The sequence below is a fragment of the Microtus pennsylvanicus genome, chromosome 8, assembly GCF_037038515.1.
Source record: "Microtus pennsylvanicus isolate mMicPen1 chromosome 8, mMicPen1.hap1, whole genome shotgun sequence".
Classification (NCBI taxonomy): Eukaryota; Metazoa; Chordata; class Mammalia; order Rodentia; family Cricetidae; genus Microtus; species Microtus pennsylvanicus.
Genome location: NC_134586.1, coordinates 10,350,042 through 10,376,786, shown reverse-complemented (window position 1 = coordinate 10,376,786; position 26,745 = coordinate 10,350,042). Strand labels below are relative to the sequence as shown.

Genomic DNA, 26,745 nt, shown 5'->3' with positions numbered 1-26,745 from the left:
TCTTTCAAATTAGCCACAGCAATCAGAGTCGGGAAATTCAGACTCAAGATACACTGCAAAGGTTCTTGTGATATTTCTAAAAACAGATAGGAAAATAAAAGCTTCATGTCAACCAATAAAGTGGTTCCCTATATATGGGAAGCTGAAGGTTAAAATACATAAGAAAAGTTCGTTTTGAAATTAGTAGATATGTCTGCTTTAGCATGAATTGTACCTGGGACCAGATGGTTCTTGGGAACTTGCAGAATTTTAACACAGGCAAAATGCACAGGAAGCAACTGTGTTTTCAGACATGAATTTCTCTAAGCTTAGAGACTAAAAATTTTAAAAATACTGTGTGGTTTGGTTATTTTAACAGAAAATGGTGGGGTTCAGAGATTAATGATAACAAGGTAGTCAGAAACTTCAGAACACAGTGTTGGCAGAAGGAAGGTAGACAGGCTGAGAGCTGGACATCTACCCTGGAGCAATTAGTTACTATTTATAACCGGGTATTTTTCCATGGCCTACAAGGAGGTGTGAGATGAATGTGGACTTCAGAAGTTGAGCGAAACTGAAGAAAAGAAATTCTGACCATGAACACATACCAGAAGTTTGGTAAATAAACCAGAAAGGTGTATGCCAGGAATAAGTCTACTGTAGACTATCTATAGATAGGTGCTGTCGTAAAACTGACCTAATATATCATAAATAGAAATCTCAAAAGGTTCAGACTGGATTGCCTGAAATTAATCCTCCTACTGAACACCTTGTTGGTTCTTTCGATAGGAAAGCAATAGGAAGATGCTCTGAGCAGTGTGGCATTCCTAGTATCTAATGGCTCTTAACTAGAAAATGCTCTTGGGTTTTATTTAGCATGTAATCAATTTATAAAAAAGATAACTGATTATTAGGAAAACAAAACTACAGATTATACTGAAGTAAGAGTTAATTTAAATAATGTTAGAGATTTAAAAAACAGATGATTTCAATACAGCAACTCCAAAGGAAAAAATAGGCAAATGTCACAAATCCAATGTTTAAAGTTAATCCATAAATATACATATGAGAAAGAAATGTGAAAATAAGTTAGAGACTTCCATCCTCTGATTACATGTACATTTAGAAATTGATGTAAAAGATAACAATGACTTAAAAGTAAACAAAGCAAAAATAATTCAGGGTAGAATACATGACCTGGAACACCAGTTATAAGGCTGATGTGTGTATCACAAAGATACAAAGACGATTAATGAAGAAAGAATTTTCTACAAACGGCTGCTCTTATGCAGTCGGAGACAAGAATGACACGGGAAGAAGGATAAGATAAAACTTCAATGCCTATCCTCAACCACAGGGAGAAATTAAGTTACGATGGATCTTCTAAATGTGAAATCTAGCACTAAAAGGCTTTCTTAGAATGACTCTTAGGATGGACAGAGAGGAAACAGAGAGAAAGATGTTCAGAGAGAGAAAGAAACAGAGACAGACAGACAAGCAAAGACAGAAATAAACAGAGGTTGAGTTAAAGTTTAAAACTGTTTATTGAAAGACATTAATTCAGATATAAATATGAAAAAATTTCTGGGAAAATGTGCACAAGACATTTATATAACAAAACTGTTGTTTTCAGTATAAGTGAAAATACAAAGGAATCCAAATAATCTATCCAAAAGGGTAGTTACAAGACAAGCAGATGCCTCGTAAAAGATACAGGACACAGCTTAAGAAAAATTATCTATATTCTAAGTAAATGAAAATTATGAACCAGTATCAGCAACTATAAAGTACAGCACGAAAAAGACAAACAAAATGAATTAGAAACTGATTTGAACATGGTTCAGCTGAAACTCTCACAATCTCCACATACGAATGTGAAACTTTATAGGCACCTCTGGAAATGGACTCTCCTGCTGTGGGACAATGGTCTTGTACCCCGTAAAGATTTGGCACTTGTATCAAAACACTGATTGGCCAGCAGCCAGGCAGGAAGTATAAGCAGGACAGCTAGAATAGAAGAATGCTGGGAAGAGGAAAAACTCAGTCTGCAGTCGCCACTGAGATACAGAGGAAGCAAGATGATAAAAGGTACCAAGCCACATGGCTAACACAGACAAGAATTATGGGCTAATATTAAGAGTTAACAAGAAGACTGAGCTATTAGTCCGACTAATTTATAATTTAAAAACCTCTGTATGTTTTTGGGGACTGAACATCTGCAGAACCAGGCATGACAGAAACCTCTGTCAACAGAATTGGCACCAACGTGGACAACTAAGTCCACTTAAAACCTAGAGAGTTTCAAAAGGAATTCTAAACACAAAAAGAACAGAGTTAAGCATGGCTTCTTGATAGTAGCATTTTCTCAGGTGGGCAAGCACATACCATTTAAGAGAGGCTTCCTGACTCAGCTTTAGGAAAAAAAAAAACCCTGGTAGCCCTTTTAAGAGGCTCTGTAACAAAGCACTTAAAAGGTGTTTATAAATAGCCAGCAGCATGCTTCTTGGTGGTGAAGGGTCCTGGAAACTGCATAGAGTTGTGACAATAAGCATGGTTTCCATCAGTCCCTGCACCACGAAGACAGACTCTCAGAAAGCAAAGAAACTGAGTGGATCCAACCATCAAAGCCACAGTTTTAATCCTAGCCATATTGTTTAGCAAATTAAAGACTCATGAGGTCAGAAAAAAAGATATACAGTAAAGGTAGATTCAGATTAAAAAAACTCTAAATGGTTTAGAGTGTCTTTAAAAATATCTGTAGGTTTGGGAAAGAAAAGAAAAAGGATAAAGCCCTTAAAAAAGAAAGAGAGAGAGAGTAGTTGGATGTGGTGGCACACAACTTTAATGCTAGCACTTGGGAGGCAGAAACATGTGGATCTCTGTGAGTTCAAAGACAGCCTGGTCTACAGAGGGAATTCCAGGACAGGTAAAGATACACAGAGAAACCTAGTCTCAAAAAGCCAAAAATTAAAAATAAAAGAACTAGAGTTTAAAGTAAGGCCAGGTAAAGATGGAAAATGCACAGAGAATCTGGATACTGTATGTTATTGTGTTGTCTTTGAATTATTTGATGGCTGAGAAAGGAGCAATAGCTGCTGAAAGACACTTGACTATAAATGCTGCTGGATTAATATACATATATATATTTTGAAAATGCCTTGACTTCAAAATTTAAATCAAAATATATGTTACTTTGGAGAAGAGGTTTTGCTTTTGTTTCCACAGGAAATGAGAGGCTGGGGAGTCATTCTGGGTTAAGAAAAATCAAGTTTGATCAGGGAAGACCCACTGACAAATTTCTGATAGGAGAGGATGGCCCAGATGTTCCAACATTTCAGAGGACCTCTGCGGGAGTTTCCTCTGAGTTCTATATCCAGAAAAGCCTCAAGACTGCTGGCTGAGATGATCAAGCCTCACAGAATATTCAAGTCATGACTTGACCATAATCCTAAATTTTCTTTAGGTCCCCTTAAGATTATCAGCACCCCCAATCAGCAGGAAGTAGCCTAAAAAACTATGCCCACATTCCCCAAAAATGGATTATTGATATTTTTCTTTGTTTATAGTGTTGGGTGCAAGTTGTTATAATTAATAGTCAGGAAGAAAGCTAAATAAAGGAAATTAGATTGAAAGTTTTGTTTTGAATAAAAGGGGGGAAGTGATGTGAGACAATGGTCTTGTACCCTGTAAAGATTTATCACTTACTTGTATTAGTTTAATAAAACACTGATTGGTCAGCAGCCAGGCAGGAAATAGAGGTGGGACAACTAGAATTGGAGAATGCTGGGAAGAGGAAAGGCCCAGTCTGTAGTCATCACCCAGATTCAGAGGAAGCAAGATAAGAATGCCTCACTGATTAAAGGTACCATGGCACATAGCTAACACAGACAATAATTATGGGCAAATATAAGATATAAGAGTTAACAAGAAGACTGAGCTAATAGGCCATCCAGTTTACAATTAATGTAAACCCCTGTGTGTTTCTTTGGGACTGAATTGCTGCTGGACTGGGTGGAACAGAAACCGCTGTCAACACCCTCCTATTCCACAAGTACCCAAGTGGCCCAGACCACCACAGGCACTAGACTCTCTTCAGAGAAAGAAAATAAAAACACTAAAAAGCTTCCATGTATATATTCATGGGGCTTTGATTTATAATGTCCTTCAAAAAGGAAATAACTCAGACGGCCACCAAGTAAAAGATTACATAAGGAAATTGTAGAGTATTCATACAAATGAATAATAGCCACTAATTATAAAGAATGGGCTATTGACACACTCAACAATACAGATAATTTCAAAATCATTTTTGAGCAAAAGTAGCCAAAAATAAAGGATTGTACTAATCCAAAGTGAAAGAAATCAACCTTGTTCATGCATCTGGCAACATGGAAAAAAATTGTTTTGTACATTGACAGGAGTGCATTGCTAGTTAGAAAATTCATTTATCAAAATTCATTGAACTGATTCTCTGTATTTTCTCTTATGTAAATTCTGTTTCTTGAGAGACAGTTTGGGGGAATGTCACCGCTCAGTATTACAGAAGGAAGTTAACCAAAATAACCCATCCTGGGGTCTTTTATTATTGATGGGAAAAACAGTAACAAACAGAAGAATCTAGACATGCTATAAAAGTCATTTGGATATGTCAACATGTTCATCTTTTAGTTGAAGGACACTTCTGCCTCTCCAATCATCTAGTATTTCTCATACTCTTCTGGAGATTTTGGATGGTTTAAGATAAGCCAGATTATTGTTGGGAAAGGCAAAGGTTAAAAATTGATACAGAAATGATCATGCAACAGATTTTGTCCCTTTAAAGGATGTGCTATTAATGATTTCGTTGGGCTGAGAATCTAAAATGAAGGTGTTGTTTTTTGTTTTCTGCAGAGAATGCACCAGCAGAAAATAAGTTGAAAGAATAAACTATCAAACTCCTTCATGATAAAGTATCAGTTTTCCATTATAAATCAAATCATAACTCAAGAAATAATAAAGCAATGTTTTGAACTATGCATTTATATTTACAACAATGTTCAAAAAAAATAAAAAACAATTTTCAATCTGTCTTTTCAGACTTTCTGGGGAAAAGAGAAGATACCTGTGGTTTTATCGTTTCTACTGTGATAATAAAAATTCCTCCCTCCCTCTGGTTTTGGGTAGTGCCCCTGGATGGGATGAAGGGACAGTTTCCGAAATGCATGCCATCTTGAGAAGGTGGACATTTTCTCACCCACTAGAAGCACTTGGTCTTTTGACTTCCAGGTAAGACTTAACAAAATGTATCTTGATATGTGTTAGGAACAATGGAAAAACAAGACAATGGGATTAATTACACAGTTATTCTGTTCCCAAATTCAGTACCTATAGACATTAATTTCAGAAAACTGGCAAGCTATGCATATAACTTTCAAACACTCTAAGCTTTAATTGTATCTTCACACTAAAGATAAAGCTCAATTAATGGCCATAGTTTCTTAAGTGACGCATCCACTTTCTCTTAAAGAAAAAGAGCTGGGGAAGCTGAGGCAGGAGAACTGCTGTCAATTCAGTATTACCCTGGCATACATAATGAGGTGTTATCTCAGAAAGAAAATGCCTGCACCACAGACTTAACCTCTACTTCTCACTAAAATATAAAATTAGCCAAAGCTCTGCATCATTGCGTGGTGAAATCCTATTTGTTTTCTGCTGAAGACTTTAAACAGCAGCACAATTAATTATCCTCCCATCATCCCCAAATTGACTAATGAATGAGAAATCGGTTCAAAGTCTGACATCAACAGCTGACAGAGAGGAAGGAAACATTGATGCATCTTCTATCTATTAAGGTAATTGTATGTGGAATATGTACAGACTAAAAGTAGAGCAACAGAAAGATAAATAACCTACTTTTAAATTGAGTAAAAGATCTGACCAACACTTCCTCAAGAAAACTATACAAATATGCACAAAGTGCATGACACCATACTAATCTGGTCTCATTGGCTATTGGGAAAACATGCAAAGGAAGCCAGGGAGCACACATGAGGGGCTTCTCTCACCAGGACTGACAATAATCAAAAAGTATAAAGCCTTGATAAGGATGCAGGAAATCAGAGTCTCATTGTCGAGAGGGAATGCGGAGCAGGTGTAAGCATAGGGGGAACTCTGGCTTTTGAAGTTCTTACGTGGTGAACACCGAGTTACAATATGACCCAGTAATTCCACTGGTAATTTTATATGCAATATTAGCAAAAATTATGCCCACTTAAAACTCCTACATAACTATTGAAAACATCATAGATCACAAAATACACAAAATTATACACGCAACTCAAATGCCCACCAAAGAATAAATGAAATGTGCTCTGTATAGTATTATAATTAATTAAAAGATAATATTGATATGTGTGACAATATGAGCAAACTATGGAAGCAGCATACTAAGTGAAAGAATCCACCAACCAAAGACCTTGTTTTGCACGCTCCCATTTGTATGAAATATGCAGAGATATAGAAGCGTGAAACCCAGTGATGATAATGTAGGATGAGGACAGATTAGAGGGAATGGTTGTAAGGAGAGGTGTGTGTGTGTGTGTGTGTGTGTGTGTGTGTGTGTGTGTGTGTGTGTGGTGTCTGTCTGTCTGTCTTCTCTCTGTATGCAGTTATTTCTATACAAAGTAAAATAAATTGAATGATACTTAAGTTACATTTTGAGAAACACAGTTCTTTAGACCAGCAGGGTGACTCGTGTGTAAAATCTTTGCCACCAAACCTGCTCAACTGAATTTGATATCTGGAAACCATGTAAAGATGGTAGAAGAGAATTGACTCCTGGAAGTTGTCCTCTGGCCCCTGTATGTGTGAGGTAGCACTTGGCACATGGTCACATGTGCACACATGCACACAGACAGACAGACACACACACACACACACACCAATTTGGAAAAAAAGCTGTAAAAGAAAAACACTGCTTTGCATTATCTTTTACAAAATAAAATGGGTGCATTGGCACATGTCCTTAATCCTATCACATAGGAAACTGCAGCAGGAGAATTGCCATATGTGAAAGTCTAGCCCAAAGAGTACCAGGTCAGCATTAACTGTATATAAAGACTCTGTCAAAAAATAATTTCAACAAAAATACATTAGGTTAAAGACTATGAATCTATGAAAGATATTGAAGTTTGATTGTTGAGACAACTTTCTATGTCTTCCAAACAGGCTGACTTCATTAAGAATCACGTTAGTTTTACACATTTTCTAATGACTTTAAATGTCAATGATTTTAAAAAAAAGTTCATGAGATATTATTCTAGAGATCCTTTCAGGGAAAATGCAGTAATTCAGTTTACTGGCTTAAAAAGTGAGAGAATTCACTGGATTGAGTCTATGTTCTCAATCCTATGTATTCTCTACCTAAACAGATCTTGAAAACCTATTTGACTCAAATTTTCAGTATATAGGCCAAATTTTTAATTAGTAACACTTAGTATTATCTTCTTCAATGCCCACAATAACTAAGAAGTAAACATTATTATTTTTCTAATCAGTTTCTAATCCTAGAGACTGTCACCTCAGTTTTTAGAGGCTGTCACCCCATGACCTAGTACATTGAGGCGCTAAGGAGCAAGTGTAGGCACTGGCACAGACAGATCTTGCTACCTGAACCTCAGCTTCCTGCATGTGTGAGTGACCTCTTTGCTGCTCTAACATGATATCCCCAACAAAAAGTAATTTAGGTGAGAAATGGATTATTTTGGTCTACAGATCCAGAGCAGTAGAATAATCATGGTGGAGGAAAGCATCTCCTGAAGGAGTTTGAGGCTGACCTGGCAGTTAAGAAATGGAGAGAGAGCCAGATAGTAATGCCTCATGCCTTTAATCCCAGCACTTAGGAGGCAGAGGCAGGTGGATCTCTGAGTTCAAGGCCAACCTGATCTACCAGAGCTAGTTCCAGGACAGGCTCCAAAGCTACAGAGAAGCACTGTCTCAAAAATAAAATAAAAAAAAAAGAGGGGGGGGGGACAAAAAGTAGGAACAGGTTTAAAAACTCAAAGCCTGCTCAAAGCCTTCCTCTGGCAAGGTTTTGCAACTTCCCAGAGAGCTCCAGCAGCTGACAGCCAAGTGTTCAATCACATGAGCTTCAGGAGTTAAAAGCCTCTATTGCCAAAAATTAGGCAGGCAGTGCTTGTGGAGTCCTGTAGAGGAGGTGGAGGAAGGACTGGAAGAGACAGAGGGATCAAGGACACCACAAGAGCATGGCCCACAAAATCAACTGACTAGGACCCAAGTGGACTCATAGTGATCAGGGAGCTTGTGTGGGTCTGCCCTAAGTCCTCTGCATATATGTTATGTTTTAGCAGCTTGGTGTCCTTGTGGACTCCTTACAATGGGAGCAGGAGCTTTCTGAGTCTTTTGCCTGCTTGGTGTTCATTTCATCTTTCTGGCTTGCCTCATTTAGCCTTGATGTGGATATATATGTCTGGTCTTATTGGAGCTTGTTCTGCTATATTTGGTTGATATCCTGAGGAGGCCTGCTCTTTTCTGAAAGGAGTTGGAGGAGGGGTGGATCTGGGGAAAAGGGGAGGTAGGGAAAAGATGGGTGGGTGGGGGACTGCAGTTGTGATGTAACGTAAGAGAGAAGAATAAATTAAACATACATAAATAAAAAACTAGATAAATAAATAAAGCAAATCTAAAAGAAAAAAACGCCTGTCCTCTTCTTAGAGAGGACCTGGCTTTGGTTCCTAGTTAACACATGCATATAGTCTGCTACTCTAGATCGAGGCCCTCTAGTACCTGAGGCAATCTTTGGGATCATTTTATATTCAAATCACAATACTTCTTAAACACTTAGGCTTTCTTTTTCCCTACTTGTGAACAGCAAGGGCTAGATTATCACACCCAAATGATTTTCTTTCACTCAGCCCTGCTCTCTGGAATCATCAGACTTAATAGTCAGAGAGGAGCAGGGTCCTGTCAAAGCGGAGACCTGCTTGTGAAGCTGCGTTCTGGGACCCTGTTCTGATTGCCGACTTTTCAGCTCCTGATCATGCAGCAGATAAGGTCACTGGCAAGGTTGGCGAATTTCCATTGTGAGCATCCTGTGACTCCCACTCTTGGTCTAGCTGAACTGTTAAAAAGCTTGAGGACAAGCTGTTTCCAGAAATGAGCCTTTCCACAACTCTAAATTCAAAAGATGACTCTTCTGAGAACAGTGTGTGCTTATTATGTGAGTTATCAAAGAACGAGTTCTTTGGCGTTCTGCTTCTTTTCTACCCTTCATTGAAGAGTCTGTTGTGGTCATGGTTTAACCTCTTGAGAACTAGTTTTCTCCAGTTTGAGTTTGGAAGGTTTTTAATACTACTGTTTATTTCATCCTGCCTGAAGACTCTCCACTTCATTTGTGTTCTAAGCAAGAGACATGCTGACACCTAGAGCGAGCCACTGGGTGTTTACTTTTCCACCACTGAGTGACAGTAGAGAGTCGGCTGGGCACTGGTCCTTCCATTGCAGAAGGTAGAACAGCAAAGACCTGAGCTGAGGTTAGTGGTTCTGAGTGAATTAGATGTGCTTTTCGTGAACCTTCATGCACAAACACAAGGATTCAGTGGATAATAGCAAATAAGTTACAGAACCCATTAAGAGTCATTTTTAATAAAAAATGATTTTAAAAAAAGAAATTTGGAAAACTGAACTAGAAGCTTAAGTAACAGTCTGACAGGGGAACAAATCTGGCTCCCCTCACATGATGTAAAATTTGCTTTTCAGGAAGAAAAGCAGTATTAAATAAACAATATCATAACTTCTGAAATCAATTCCCTTGGAGGGAGACTTCACTAAAATACTTACAGCAAGTCACTCTCTTATATTGTACAGATAAATTTATACTAAAGTCAGTCTTGACTAGCATTGTAAGTAGGAAGGATGGAATTCACAATAGTGAGACAATTAAATTTTCCATTATTTAGATGCCTAATTAAGCAATGGGTTGCAGTGCTTCTTTTTCATTTATGGAGCAAAAAATATGCGCTATGCACTTAATCAAAAAGGGAAATATCAGCTAAGTTCCTGTTGCTAGGAAAAACACACAGTCTGCAAGGAAAGGCTTGCTTGCACCAGAGGCCACCACATGATGTGTTCTGTTAGACTTTAATTAAAGTCAGTAGTAAGCGCTAGATAGGCATGAAGGTGAGCGAGCAAATTATGCCACAGAAAGTAGGAAAATGTTCACAGTGAAACCAAGTCCTGACTTCAAGTCTTGCAAAGATTTCCTCAAGAATGGCAGCATGTGCGTGGCTATGAGGGTTCAGAGGAGAGCGAATACTTTAACATAAAAGAATTTCCTTGGGACACAAAATTGAAAACATTGGCCTGAGGAAGATTATGTGGGGCTTTGTGGTTCAGGTAAAGAATACAGTCTTATGACAACAGTCCCTGGAATTTTGTTGGCAGGCTTGTGTTTAAAAGAATAATTGTAGCAACTCCATGAAGAATCTGTTTTAAGAAGGAGGGGACAGCAAGGCTATTAGCTGGATGTCAAGTTTAGGAATAATCCCCTTGCAAAAATCTCCATGGCTTCATCTTGCCAGGAGTAGTTAGCCACAGATTAGACTGGGGAGGTTGCTTTGGAAGAAAGCCACAGAGGGAGGAGAGATAATAAGGAATTCAAGCTCAAACTCAGTGCTTGAAAACCTCATTGTGGACTAAGACAAGGGCCACAGAAGGAAGAGCAGATTAGAGTAGCATAAGCTGAAGGGTATTGTTTACAACCTAAAACCTTAACATGAGACCTCAAGGAACTTCCCGGTATGGTATGTAGTTCAGCCCGGAGATCTGAAGTTTTGCAAAGAAAAATAAACCTCAAAGAATAACAGGAGTCTTAAGATCTTTAGATGGTAATGGATGCCACAAACGTAGAAGAGATTTTTAAAAACCAAACAAACAGATGTTTAGAAAATGGGAGACAGAGCAGCTTTGTAAAAGCAGCACAAAGGAAGGCCAGAAGACAAAAAGGGAAAGGGAGCCGAGTGATCAGAGGGAACCGCGAAAGGGGTCATAGCATCATTACACAGAAATGCTTTGGAGAAACAGCAAATGGAATCAGGCCATAAGCAGAGCAGCAGAATTAGATGAACCACCGCTGAGCACAGTACGAAAAATTCTTGCTCCTCAAGTACTTTAAATTTTATTTCTTAGCTAATCTATAAAAGCACTCCATGTTCATAAGGTGCCCTGTGACCCTTTTCATGGTTTTATATTATAGAAAGATTAAATTAAGCTAATTAATGTATTTGACTTATCATTTTGTGGTGAGAATGTTTAAAATTCTATCCCTTTTGCATGATGGTAATATAATTAGTTAATGCCCAACGTTCTATTTAAGCCCAAAGACCAGATGTTCTTAACCTGTGGGTTGTGACACCTTTAAGGCTAAATTACGTTCACAGGGGTCACCTAAAACCATCAAAAAACACATGTATTTACATTATGATTCATAAAAGTGGCAAATTATAGTTATAAAATAGCAACAAAAATATGTTTATGGTTGGGAGTTACCATAACACAGGGAACTGTGTTAAAGGATTGCACCATTAGGAAGGCTGATGACCACTGCCCATAGTCTGTTAGACAGTATCTCCATGCCATTTTCTTATCTCTTTGGGTTGTATTAGTTACTTTTCTATGGCTGTAGTAAAATCCCATGGCCAAGCAACTTACTGAAGAAAATGTTTGTTTTAGCTATGGTACCAGAGGGATAGAGAGTCCATCATAGCTAGGGAAGCATGACATGGTGGCTGAAGCAGGAAACTGACTGATCGTGTCTTCATCCACACACATAAGCCAGAGACAGAGAGAGAGAGAGAGAGAGAGAGAGAGAGAGAGAGAGAGAGAGAGAGAGAGAGAGAGAGAGGTGGAGTGAGGATATACACTTAAAGTCTTTCCCCAGTGATGTGTTTTTTTTCCAGAAGGCTCTGCCTCTTGAAGGTTGCATAACCTCCCCAAATAGTGTCACCAACTGGGGACCAATTCCAGGAGAAAGTTCTCATTCAAATTGTACACTATTGTATATCATCATTGATCCACCTAAAATGTAATAATAACAGATCGAAGCTAGTCATTTGATTTTATATGTGCATATGAAAGTTTCTATTCCAAAGATTGAAAGGCCTTTTTGGAAGTACAGTGATGCCATTCTAGGTCTCTGAGTTTTGGGTTCTGGTTTCCATGTTAACAGATATCCTTAAGAAAACTGTTTCAACTTTGAGCCTCAGCATCTTCCAGGATAGCATTAGGAGATTGTATTTGCTTACCAAGTCTTCCTGGGTTCTGATATTCAGTAACCACATGAAACTCCTTGACAGAACATAAATTATTCAGTTTGGAGAGGGTCTCAATTACCTTAAAGAATCCTCATTTATCATTTTTCCTAGAATGTTATTTAAAGAAAAAAAAACACCTGCCAGATCTTATCGCTTTCCTATTAGAAACAGAGGACAGATATTTATATTGGCATTTTACTTCCAAGCTGATGCTGTGTGTGTCATCAGACTCAAAACCGATTGGAGAAACACTGTTTCCTTCTGACAATTTCTAATTCTAGCCTGACGCTGGAGCTTTTAGCTGTGAATAGCCTTGTGGCATTCTCCATGAATTCATGCTGTGTATACTGAAGGCTTGACATTTCTTTTACACTTAAATTTGATCTCAGGTTTCTTTGCTTTTAGGCTTACTCAAAGTTGCTTTTGCTTTTAAAAGTTGATATCTGTTCTGTTGTGTTTAGCTTTCAAACAGTGCTTTCAAAGTCTGAGCAGAATATTTTCCCAGTGTCATATCATGGGTTACAAAGGAAGGGGAGAGTCTGAAAAAAAGAGTAGGGATAAAAAAATAAAAGAATAGAAATGACAAAAAATAAGTCAAATGGAAAAAGTTAAAAAAAATGTATTTTACATCAAATAATCATTCCATGAATTCACCAGCTCTGTTGAAGGTGGCTCAAGTCCCCACTGTATTCTCACAGGCTGCTGAGAAAGAAAGGGATTGAAAGGTTAGAGAAGAGAGAGAAAAGAATGACTATTCTCAGATTGGAATATTGGCTGGAACACTCCAAGCCACCCAGTGTAGTTGGTGGGTTTGTTGTTATTGTTGTTGTTATTGTTGTTGTTTTACTTTTTTGCTCTTTGGTGGATCACTAGCCAGCTCTCAAATAAATACATGGGGACTTAATCTTACTTATGAATGCCTGTATTTATCTTCACTTGTTTCTAGCCATCTTTTCTAACTAAAATTGTCCCATTTCTCTTTTTGCCTTTGGTCTTTTTACCTTTCTTCATTCTATATATCTTCTTTGCCTTCTTACTCCATGGCTGGCTGTGTGACTAGGTGGCTAGCCCCTGGTGTCCTCCTACTTTTCTTCACTGATTTATTCTCTCTTCCTGACAGCCCCACATATCTTTTCTTCTGCCTAGCTATTGGCTGCTCAGCTCTTCATTAGACCAATCAAGTGTCTTAAACAGGTAAAGTAAAACTGGTTTACTCAGTTAAACAAATCCTAAACACCTTTGTATCATTAAACTAATATCCACAACAACCCAGGAAATAAACAAACCCATTAAGTGCTGCCTCAAAAACATAGCAGAGGCACTGACTACTGCTGTGGGATAATGGTCTGTACCCTGTCAATTGTATTTTAATAAAATACTGATTGGCCAGTAGCCAGATGGGAAGTAGAGAAGGCAGGGCAATGAGAACAGGAGAATTCCAGTAAAAGAGTAAGATTACAGTCGTGACCCAGCCACAGAGGAAGCAAGATGAGAATGCCTTTCTGATGAAGGTACCAAGCCACGTGGCTAACATAGACAAGAATAATGGGATAATTTAAGATGTAGGATGTAAGAATTAGTTAATAAGAAGCCTGAGCTTCTAGGCCAACCAGTTCATAATGAATATAGGCCTCTGTGTATTTCTTTGGGACTGAATGGCTGCAGGACTGGGCAGGACAGAAACCTTAGTCAACAGACTACTTTCCTTATGGATCCACAGGAATCACATAGGCAAAGCTATAGGTATGTCAGAAGTTTTCCAAGTGGGGACTGAAGACCCCAATGTCAGAAGACCTGCAATAAGGATACAGCTACTTGTATAATAATTTAAAAATGATTTTTATCACACTCATGAAGAAAGATATGATATTTCCTCAAGTTATATGACTATCAATATTGCAATGTATTTTATATAATAAAGAAAATGGGACACAGCTTTCTTCTACTAAACCAGATATTGAATATCATACAAAAATGCAAAACAATTATCACTCTCCTGACTAAATATTTTCTGATTTTTAACGTGACTACTTTTGGTAAAACTACAGTGTGTATCCTAATAGGGTTTTCACCCCAATTTCAGACACGTCCTGTGGTGCTTTGAGTGGAAAATGTCCTCTTTGGCCGTAGGTGTTTGGACACTTGAGTTGTATTTAGTGGCACTATTTGGGTTGGTAGGGAACATTAAGAGGTGTGACCAACCTAGAGGAAGTATGCCATTATGGGCAAACTGACAGATTTGAACCTCATTCACCTGACCTCGAGTTCTCTCCTTGTCCCCCACACCCTGTGATATTCAGATGTGATCTCTCAGTTTCCATCCTGTTACCATGGTTCACCTCCCATTGTGAACTTTCTCTCTGTCTGCTTAAATAAACTCTGACTTCTGTAATGTCCTTTCTTTATGGTTCCTTATCACCCGACAAGCAGTAGCATGTCATAGACCTGAATCTTTATATTATAAACCTGATTTCTATTTGTGAGAATGGTGAGAATCCATTTTCTGATTAGGTATATGGATGCTTCTTATCAATAAGAGAGATATGTCAGCCTCAAGGGTCTCCCAATAATGCTTTTTTAAAGAACCACACTATAAGCATAAATGTCTTTTCCTGCAATAATTGACACCCTCAAAGGTGTTGTGATTACCAAAGAGTAGTACCTTCCAGCTTCTGACCTGCAAGGATTATAAATGTGTGTCAAGAAATCGAATCATTTGGAAATTCAGTATAACCTGGCTTATAGAAAATTTCAAATAGCTTTCAGGTCTTCTGTTACATATGACATTTTGGTCTGTAAATATCAACCTAAAGTCAGCCCCCACATGGGTAACCCTCTACTCATTGAGAAACAAGCTACGGAGCAGGAAATGCTGGCAGCTAAATCCCTATAGGATGTATAAATAATTTCAAACATCTCAGGGAAGAAATGCCAGGATTTGCAGAACAGGTTTGTTGATTGATCCACACCTGACTTCAGGGGCCATGAGAAAACAAGCATACATTTTCCAGAGACCTATTATGTCAGAAGATTATTCTAAATTAACTAAAATAGGATATTCATTTTTCTCCACCCAATGAGATTCCTTCTTAAAAGAGCATAACATTTGATGCTTCTTATTCTGGTAATAAATCCTTAGTCATTCACATACTTTCATTAATTACCAGGATGGATATTCCTTTAAAATATATGATTTTTAGTAGATTTGAAAAGATATGACAAGGTTAGAAAATTATTGTGTGTGAAACTTCCCTTAAAGTATTTGAATTAATAATCTTAATAGCTTCTGTATTTTTATTAAGAGTAATGGAGCGATATATACTAATTTTTTTCAAAGAGAAGGACATATGTTAAAATCAGTAATAGAAAATATATGAATAATCCCAATATACATATGCATGTGTGGAAATGTCTTAATTAAGGCAATTACTTTATATATTAAAAACTGGTATTATACTGCTATTTAGTAATTTCAGATCACCAAATACAACATTGTTTTTCTTGGTGCCTGTATATACCAGGAGATCATAGTGTATTAAACCTATTTAGTTTTAGACGTATATAGTATTTCCAATGTTTTACATAAACATGTTTTCATGCAAATCTCTTATTACATCCTTAGGATTGATTCCCAAATGTTAAATTGCTACATCAAAAAATAAGCACAACTTGAAAGCATTTCTGTCTGTTGTTCTACACTGCCAGCGCTCCGTGAAAGAGCCCTTGTTTTAGGAGCATCAGCAACACCACAAGCATCTCCTAAGGTTGCTTACTCTTCCTAAAATAATCAAAAGCAAGCAACGTTTGGACTCCCTTGAATGTCAAGTGAGTTCTTAGTCACATCCCAAGATATCATGTGGTTTGTGACAATTTTGCTTCCAATTTCTTCATAAACTCCAAGCAAAGGTATAAGTAAATGAGACATTCCTCTCCATCAAATACAAAACATGCTTCCCTGAATCTGCATGTATATTTCTCTTTTCCCACTTCACTGGACAAGTACAAATAGATTTTTGTTTTCTTCTTCCTGCAGGCATTGGAAAATGTCCTTCTACATTTCCTTAAGATTTTTTTTTCTTACCCTTTTGACTGAGACAAGGAAAAAAGTATGAAATTTATGTAGGTGGTATTTGTGGAATTAAACCTGCTGCAACCAATTTAAATTATCTCAGTGAGAAGCAAAGAATAATGTGTTTCTATAGTTTGATTTCCAGCACTGTTTTTTTATCTTCACCAAAGCATTTTGATAAATCGCCTACAATACAGACAGCATTGTGATAAATCCTAGGAATAAAAGGGAAAAAAAAGATTCAGTAAACATTATCCTCAGTTGATTCAGTCCCTCATTGAGGAATAGGAACATATTTTTAAAAATTATAATTCTTAGTACTTATTACCCAGTCCCAAGTGACCAGAAGTAAGCAAGTCAATATCATGGGAGAACAGGAAATTATTAGTAGGGATATTCACATTCAGTGGGATTTGATGCATATTTGTGTTTGTGTGTGTATGTGCATCTTTGTGTGGACATGTATGAGCTGGCACAAAAGCCTATGCGTGTGTGTGTGGTGGCCTGAAGTCAATGCCAGGAGCTTTCCTCACCCCTCTGCTCTACTCTTGGAATAGAGTCTTTCACTTAACATGGAGCCCATCAGGTCAGCTAAACCAGCTGACCAGAATTGGAGGCTTTATGACTGTAGAAAGAGAGGAAGCAAGCAGTCAGATGTAGACAGATCAAAGAAGAAAGGGAAGAGGTTTAGTTTGAATAATGTTCAAGTACATTAGTAGTCACCACAATTCCAGAGGAACTGGGGACATAGCCGTGAAGGATGATACCTAGTGTATGGAAATGAATGCATAAGAAGAAGTATGTCTAGTATCTGCCATACTTTTATATGTGTTGTGCTTTTATCGTCATCCATATCAATAAGATGAGACAGGCAGACAAGAAAGCTTGAATGGCGGCTAGCTGACTTAAGGCACAATATCTTGGGCATCAGCATTTATCATTATCCCTCTGAGGCTTTGGACTGTTCTCAAATTCATCTTGATATTGACAGGCTTTAGACAAATGCTTTAGTAATTGAGAACAGTAAATTAGAGTCCACTGAATTTCGTTAGAAAATCTTAAGTCTTAGCACGCTGAAATGAACCAACCTTCTATTGTTACATTTTCATTGCAACCTCCACTTGGTCTGTGTGGGGTGAGATCCTCTGGCCTCAGTAATACTTTCTCAGATGTCTGGACCAGAGTTCTCATCACATCTCATGGTTGGGGTCTTTAGAGGGGAAAAGAAAATAAGACGAGAAGTGGATTTGTTGATGATAAATATTTGTTTCACGTGAATAAGTTTGAAAGTGAAATCTGAGCTGCAATTGGAACCCAGTGTAAATTGAAAATAAATACATAGCTGTTTAGCCTCCCACTCCAAGTGACTCTCAAGGACAGTTGGGGGATACTGGATAATGCCTTGATTTTTTTTTACTTGACTCTAGTTGCATAATGTTTATTTCACCTTCATTAATCTAATATACTAAAAAATCAAAAAGGAAAACAGACTTTACATTAAAGAGTGAAGTTTTAGAAATTACACACCATAGGAAGCTGATCTTGAACACCCTAACTTTAAAATATTGTTAATTCCTACAAAAAGAATGTGGCATTTTCTTCACTTATCAGTCATTATTTTTAAATGGCATAAGGTGTTTCTTCAAGTTAAATTATACCTGTTAATATTTTTGAAAGCTTGTCCCTTTAAAACTAAGTCTTCTTACCACATCTTGCTGAATCTATGCATGTCAAATCTTCAAGCCAGAAGCACTTAAAACAGTGTGTGGCTTCTAGACACTTTCAGCAACTTTGAGATAATTGAGTATAATCTTCAAAGGGTACAAGATGGTAGCGACACAAAAAAGCTCATTCATGACTAAAATGGTTTGGGGGGACGTGGTTTCAGAAGCTAAGGACCTTCACAAATTCAATTCAAAAACTGGTGTTTGCTAGCTGTCTAGGGGATGTTAAATCTTATTATAGGCTTCAAGAGCTTCGCAGACTATAAGATTTGTCCTTATAGAGTTACGTTTCTTAGTTCATCATTAATATATAGCTAAAAACATTTTTGAAAATACTAGATACCATTTTTAATCATATAAATGACCAGATATCCAGGAGGTAATAATTTCTTGAATAAGAAGCAAGGGTGTTCAGACCATTTTGGGAATGGTTTTTAGCTCTCTCATAACTTCTATATTATAGCTAAGAGTACTGACAGGGATGGGACCTAGCCCACTTCAAAAGTCTAGTCAATAGGGCATTCTCCTGCAGAGCATGTGAGATTGTAGATTCTATACTGTAGAATATGAAAAGAAATGAGTGCTGGTTTTCTTAATTGGTTTAGAGATGATCACAGGACCTTATTTACTAAGGGTGGAATATATCCTTTATCCCAGATGGTGTGTGTGTGTGTGTGTGTTTGTGTGTGTGAGAGTTTGTGTTTGTGTGTGTGTGTGTGTAATTCATTACTTTAAGTCAACTCCAAATATATAGTCCCATTAACTGTCTGTCAGTTTTCCAGACCAAGACATTCGTGAAGTGGCCGTTCAACAGTTAGACAGGCTCTTGACTGGTGAACTGCTGGAGTGTCTCCCACAGCTGGTTCAGGTAAGAGCCAAGGCTCCCAAGAGATCTCAGGGTCCTAAGTAATCATTTTCTAAAGGTTCCCAGTGTAAGCCCACAAAAATCACTGAAATATTATAGTGCGAGTTGGCCAAGGAAAAATTTGATTACATCCCATGTGTCCACGTTATTAATATAGACATTTTCTATCCAAAATTGATATACTAACAAGAAATGATATAAAAACCCACAAGGAAAGTTTTCACAAACCAATTTCTCTTAGTAATTAGTATTGGGGAAAACATAGGCATGTTCATGAGGGGGAACAATCATCTCATGACTGAGTATGTAAATCGATGAAACATTAACGGAGGAAGCACTCGGTAGAAAACAGCCATTTACTAAAGAGCTCTTCGTTCATGAGCTTCTTTCCATTCCTATGGAGAGTCTTACTGCCATTTATTACTCTTGAGAAAGTAATTTTTAACACCCAATTCTGCTGCTAATTAGCACAATGTAGCAACATCAGCTATCACAGCATTGGGAAATTTCTAGAAAGCCATGTGAAGGTAATGAAAAGCTAAGACTGGAGATATCTGGTTCACATGTGAGCATCCACATGCACCCACGCTACAGAAGGGTAGCTATGCTCCAATAGGACTGTTTGCTGGGTATGAAGAAGAACAGCATTGTGGTTTTTGTTTTGTTCTCTCTCTGTCTCTCTCTGTCTCTGTCTCTCTCTCTTTCTCTCTCTCTCTCTCTCTCTCTCTCTCTCTCTCTATATATATATATATATATATATATATATATATATATATATATATATATATATACAAGAAGACTAAAAGATAACCCAAGGTATTAGTCACCATTGTTATTGTTGTTGTTGTCATTATTATTATTATTATGATGATGATGATGATGATGATGATGATGATGATGATGATGATGATACAGGGCATTCACTGGCCCCAAGCTTAACAAGTAAGCTAGGCGAGATAGCCAATGAGTGTCAGGGATCTGCCTTTCTCCACCTCCCTAACACTGGGATTTCAAGGTGGGCCACCATGCCTGACTTTTCTACATGTGTTCTGGGGACCAAACTCAGATTTTTCTGTCTGCAAGTCAGATGCTTTACCAACCGATCTGCCTCCACTAACAGAGTCTCAAAAGCCAGCATGACATGAAACTCACCATATGGTAAAAGATGACCTGGAACTTCCCATGATCCTCCTGCCTCCAGCTCCGGTGTGTTGGATTTACAATCAGGTATCGCCACACCCAGGCTGATTTTTAAACTCAGACAGTTCCTTACCTGGCAGATTGGAATCTTCCTTAACAGATAGTTGGCTCAGCTATTGACCATTGCTATGAGATGTGAAGAAACTTCTATTAATAAGCTCTAATGTTACTCTGTACACCACAATGGGAATTGTTCTGACATCCTCCTGAGAGATTGAGCTGAGAAATAGCTGTTGGTTTGTACTTTAAGTGATCCATCTAGTTGAAAAAGGACACTTAAAGGAAATCCCACACTAGCTCAGAATTGAGGATAATAGAGGGTTATTTATGGAAGAGTAGACTCACAAAACACAATCATCTGCTGGAACGGAGAACAACCACCGAATTCCGCAGCCAGAAAAGAGGCTGGACACACACTTTTTATCAGCATAAATAGTATAAGAGGCCACACCCAAGTGGATGGGAAAGTTAAAGGGTACTGGTTGTAGGAATTCCCACAGCATACAGTAATGACTTCCCTTGATTTGTCAGGATATCATTAAAACAAAAAATAATACCCACATATAAGAACAGATGAATCCAACTCGTGGGTTCATATTCATGTCATGACTCACAGGTATGGGCAACTTGCTATCTCTAACTTGGCACAGAGAGGAAGTATTTACAAAGTTTCACATAGAATGAATTATATCCAATGTGTCATTCAGAAGCAGTATGCATGGTGCTAAGAATACCACTCAAAGCCATATTCTAATAAAGCCAGTTTCATAAAAAGTACACTCAAAATCTAATGCCACACCTACAGAAATAAAAATTGAAAGCTCTATCTGTGTTGTAATTGAAAATAAAATTTATAGACTGTTCTAAGATGGGAAGAAATACTTACTGTGACTAAACAACAAAATCTAGGGAGAATTTCACATTTACTATTAAATTTAGTTCAAGGAATGCATCCTCCCCTGTTGATTATTTTTAGAAATTATGTCACATACCCAAAAAGATTGCCTGCATACTTTATAATAAGAATGAGAGGGAAATTCTATCCTTAGGCAGAATAAGGCAATGAGTTTGTAAGCAAGGGGGTCAATCTGTAAGTTCTCATCACCGGGTTCCAGAAGAAAAAAGAAAACAGATAAAAACCAGGCAGAACCAAGAGTAAATTCTGGACCAGCTTCTGCCTCAGTGGTCATATTATATGTTCTCCCTTGAGGCATAAACAAAACATACAGCCAAGCCAACATAGCATGAGCATGGGAGAGAAAGGAGCTATGACCGCGGCATGACAAGGCACACGTTTTCCACACACACTCCACCAGCTTTAGACTTATGTGTGTTTGCTGAAATTATTGCATTCTTAACACTTTAGGAATCTATCCTTCAGGTGTAGATGTGGGATAAACAGCACTACTTTTTCTTTTTATGTCTACTGTGGCATAAAGCCTTTCTTAAATCCTCTCTCTCTCTCTCTCTCTCTCTCTCTCTCTCTCTCTCTCTCTCCCTCCCTCCCTCTCTCCTTCTCTCCCTCCATCCCTTTCTCCCTTCTTCTACTTCTTTTTCTTTTGTTTTTCTTCTTCTTCTTCTTCTTCTTCTTCTTCTTCTTCTTCTTCTTCTTCTTCTTCTTCTTCTTCTTCTTTTTCTTCTTCTTCTTCCTCCTCCTCCTCCTCCTCCTCCTCCTTCTTCTTCTTCTTCTTCTCTCTCTCTCTCTCTCTCTCTCTCTCTCTCTCTCTCTCTCTCTCTCTCTCCCTCTCTCCCTCTCTCCCTCTCTCTGTTGTTTCTCTATGTGCATGGGTATGTGTATGTGGCAAATAGACTGAAGAAGCAGGAATGGACATTTTTAGGAAGATGACTCAATTTCTGCTCCCATGATGAGACCCAAGTTCAGACTGGGGACAGTTGAGTCCCTACAGAGGGCAGGTGCATGTCTGAATGAGGTCCCAAAGGGCATCAGAGGCTGCCATTGCTGCCTGTATCTTTGATCAGATTGAGGATCTGCCTTCCCGAGCTGCTCATGAAGGAGAGGAAGAAATGGTTTAGGAATGAGTTATGGTGGCAGCAGCAGCTTTGAATTTTTAATCAGGCTTCAGTATCTGTAGATTAATAGTCACACATCAGTTGGGGATTTCTGTCTTGGTTGTGAGTGGGAGCTAATTGATTCTCCAAGTCAGTAGAACTGTCTAGTGCTTAATGATACCATTTTATGGGTCACCGAAATTCAGCATATATTTTTGTGGCAAAATTCTCCTCTGGGGCATGGCTGGAGTTTACCAACCACTTGCCTTTATTTAGTTTCTTATACTCCGAAAACATAAATAAGAAGAAGCAAGACCATGGAAATACAAATTGTGTAACATCTTCTGTGTTATTGTACAACAAATAAACTATCAACGGTATTATCAATATTTTATTGAAAAGCTCCTGTTATTTTTCCATATCCCTGTCTGAAGCCTCTGCCGTCCTGTGTAGTATGTTGTGGGTTTTTGTTTGCTTGTTTTGTTTTGTTTTGTTTGTAACTAATAAAGAGCAAAGGATTCCTTGCCTCTTACTGCAGGCTGTCAAGTTTGAGTGGAATCTTGAAAGTCCCTTGGTAGAACTCCTGCTTCGTCGTTCCTTGCAAAGCATCCGGGTGGCCCACCGTCTCTACTGGTAAGACTGGCACAAGTCCAGGTCCCCTGAGGCCGCAGCTTCTCTCAGCATGGTGAGAAGAAGATCCCTTTACCTAGGATTGTATTATTGTCTATTGAAAATTCTGCTGAATCTTTGCAAGTTACTTTTACAACTCTATTTAAAACTGTGCATGCCTATCAAAACAGGAAACATTTACAGAAGCCTATTTATTCCAGCATAAATAATTAACATTTATATAGAAGACTTTTTTTTCTCTTTTTTGCTGTTGCTCATTCTTTTCTTCAAGTTAGTATACAGCATGACAGGTTTAATTATGACATTTTCATACATATGCATCATTGTTCTTTCTTCTTATTCATCCATCCCCTGGCTACTCTCCCCCATCCCTTGCTCCCTTCTTGCTGGTTTTCCTCCCACAGTAGTCTCCCTCTCTTCTCTCACATCACATGTATTCTGTTGTCCCCAGTTTTCTAAATTCCTCCTACTATTACACCTCTTCCTCCTCTCATTTCACAGCATACACGACACATACACATCCAAGCCTGCATGCCATAGATGGATGCTATGTGCGAGAATTCTATAGAGTTTTCAAACCTGTGTTCATTGGGGGTGATAGTTGTCATGTGTTAATTGATCTGGGTTCTCAAAATCCAGTTCCACTCTTGGAATAAAACTGGCTTGTGCAGTAACTTCCATAACCTTCCTTCTGCAACTCTGTGGATCAGCTTGAGGTATGTAGAGGTCACTGTTCTCGCATCAAGGTTTCGTCAAACTCAACAGTGAATCTGTCCAGTTTGGATTTTTTTTCCCGGGTTTCTCAAGACAGGGTTTTTCTGAAGCTTTGGGGGCTGCCCTGGAACTAGCTCTTGTAGACCAGGCTGACCTTGAAATCACAGAGATTTATTTACCTCTGCCTCCTGAGTGCTGGGATTAAAGGCATGCACCAACACTGCCCGACTTGGTTTGGGGTTGTTTATTTGTGGGAAAACTTCTTATTGCTGTTCAACTGCACCTACTGATGCCATCTCCTCCTGACTTTGGGTGTGGTGCACTGAGGTGCTCACTTCTAGCCTTTCTATTTGTTTTACTGATTTTCATCAAGATCTCAATTTCCTTGCTGAAGTTGCCTTCCCTGTTGCTGACTTTCCATCACGTTGTGATGTTCTCTAGCTTCTTTCTCCGTACTGCTGATTTTCCTGTCAAGCCCTGGATTGAATTCATGGCTTGTTAGTAACCCCTTTCAGTTCATTGACCACTTTTTGCCGATATCTCAGTGGGGCCCTCCAATTGCCGCACACCGTGCCCAGTGTCTGCGCTCTGTGCGCTGGCATCCAGTTCGCGAGCTTCGGGCAAGGGGGCTGGAGCTTAAAATACACAGACACACACAGACAGAGAGACAGCGACACGGGTCATCCTTGAATTCCCCAAGAATGCCCCCTTTATTGTGTTCAGGGCAGATTATATAGAGATAGCCACGCCCCAGCCAAACCCACCAGAAACCACTCCTGCCATCAGGAACTCCTGAAGGTCTCGTGCTCAGAGCAGCTGTAGGCACTCAGATCAGGGGATTACAAGAAATTCAGGATCTGGGGTCTTATTGCTCCCAACAACGTTTATCAGAAAACATTTGGGAATTCTTCACCGAACTCTTAATTCGGCATCTGTGAGTTCAGCTCCTACTTAGGGCATTACCATCTTTGAAGAGTCATGCTGTTCAGCTTTCCCACAGTTTTGTGTTTCTCTTTTGTGAATTTCGCATCTGCTCTTGCGGATAGTGTCTATGGTTTCATCGGAGACCCTCGAGGCAGCCTGTTCTTAAGGGCTCAATCCCCAGTTCTTCTCAGTGAGAAGAGAACAAGGGACTGTAGCGGCATCAACACTGAATTGTGCAAGATCAAGAGTTACACTCCACAATCAACTAAAGCCCAGTATTTATTTCATCACCAAGGGCCATGAACTAGAAAACAAGAGTAAATAGAATGTCTAAAAATTTTTATTGGTAAATGGAGGGGTAGTAAATGAATGAGATAAAGAAAGGGAAGTCACACAAAGGGGAGAAATAAAAAAGAAGCAAGCTAAAGAAAGGAGACTTGGAGAATGATGCTCTGGGGAAAAGAAAGAAGACTGAGAGATCAGAGGAAATTAAAAGAGGGAAGGAAGTTCAAGTATTAAATGTCCATTATAAAGGACAAATGTAGAAAGAGAAAAAAAAAAGAACAAACAAAAAGAAAGGAAAAAGGCTGGCCAGTGATGAAAGGAATCTATGAGCAAAATAAGATAACTGTAAAAAGGTAATAAAATATTTTTAAAAATATTAAACAAAATAAAATACTGCTAAGATAAATAAAAACAGCAAAAAGAGATGTGTAGAAGAAAAGAATTGAAAAACAAAAAAAGATAATGTGTGGGAAGAGGGTTATTTCTGTGTAATAAAAAAATTAAAGACTTGGGTGTAAATTCAGGGGTGGAGGGCATGGTTGAGCTTGTGGACATTTGTCTTTCCTGTGGTTTATGATTTTGCTTAGACTGTATTGGCCAAGTCTCCAGGGTCTTCAAGAGCTGACTTCTCATGGATAGCTTTCTTTCATTGTTTACCGGACTCTTTCACAACTACATGAAGCTTTGCAGTCTGTGGGCTTGATGGATGTTATTACCTTCTTGAGACTCACCAGCTTGTCTCTCAAAGGCATTGGGGCTACACAGCAAGCAGAACATTGAGATTTGTGTAAGCAGAGAGCCCTTCTGACTCTCAAGACATGCTGGGTATGAATGAGAGAACGGGAAGAAGCATGGGTTAGAAGGTGCATGAGTGGAGCTTCAAAGTTGGGCCTTACAGAGAGATGGCTCCACGTGCTGATCTCTCTAGGCTGTCAATCTCCAGTATGATCCTCCATTGATGAGATCTGCTCCCTGAAACCAAGGGTGGACTTGTGTTTTCTTGTGTACGCCACCACCTGAGCCAAGTCTCCCAGGTCTTGCACTTTTCATCCTGTCAACATCTGACGTTTCCGCTTCCTACAACTGTCTCTGAGAGAAACATGGAGCCTCGTTCCATAACAGGAGAACTGGCGGCTCTGAATACTGAGAGAAAGGCAGTTTACTTTATGATTTTGCATACCGTCTATTAGCTTAGATTGGCAGGTATGCATATTGAATGCAGAGAAGCTTTTATAGCCCACATTCCAGTCTCTCCCTCCCTTTCCTCACTGGCTGAGTAGCCAAAAAGTGCACAATTTTGCATGCCATCCAAGTATCCTCTTTCCCACTGCCTCCCATGTTTGTCCATTTCTTAACCTTGACTCTGTTCATCTCTATATTTTACACTGTTTAAAGTTCATCAGGTGCGTGACCGATCCTATTATATCTACAGGCCCCTAGGCATGCTTGGCTGTTAATAAATTTCTGTTCTAAATGTTTAGTTTAGTTGGAGAGGGTATTAGATGAACAGAGCTGTGGAACTGAACTAATATAGTGCTGGGGAGAGCTAGATTAGCACATCTGAGGGGAGCAAGGCTAGCACGTCAGGGGGGCAGCTAGCCTGGCAGATCTAGTGGGGAGCAGGTAGCCTAACAGATCTTAGGGAAGCTAGATTAGACATCTTTGGAGAGCAAAAGTAGCTCAGCTTGGAGAGGGAAGCTAGCCTAGCGCAGCTTGAGGAGAGGAGCTAGCCTAGCATGTGGTAGCTGGGTTTTCCTGTTTATAGCTCATCTGTATCTGAACTTCAAAGCACACTGAAAACGACTGTCATATTCTTTTTTAATTTTTTGCACTTCCTCGAGGCATTTTTTTTTTTGCCCTGGGGCTGTGGTATGTTGGACAGGGTTTTCTTACTATTAGTTATTGTCTGGTCTCAGACCCATCCAACACTCCCCTGGGTTAGGGAAGCTTCAGAAAATAGCTTCTTCTCTAAGATGGTCCTTGCCCTCTGCTCTTCAAGATGAAAACTGCTCTTTTGTTTCCTGGCCACTCAGACCC

The 26,745-nt window shown here is 38.8% G+C and overlaps 1 protein-coding gene across 3 annotated transcripts in view; it reads left to right on the top strand.

The window, feature by feature from the left end:
• Positions 1–26,745, top strand: part of Pik3c2g (phosphatidylinositol-4-phosphate 3-kinase catalytic subunit type 2 gamma) — a 309,971-nt gene that overhangs the window by 85,409 nt on the left and 197,817 nt on the right. For all 3 annotated transcript variants that reach the window (XM_075981920.1, XM_075981919.1, XM_075981918.1), the window contains 3 exons: positions 5,056–5,244; positions 18,855–18,948; positions 22,694–22,788. In XM_075981920.1, coding sequence (XP_075838035.1) covers positions 5,056–5,244; positions 18,855–18,948; positions 22,694–22,788 — 378 coding nt within the window. The remainder of the gene's footprint in view (positions 1–5,055; positions 5,245–18,854; positions 18,949–22,693; positions 22,789–26,745) is intronic.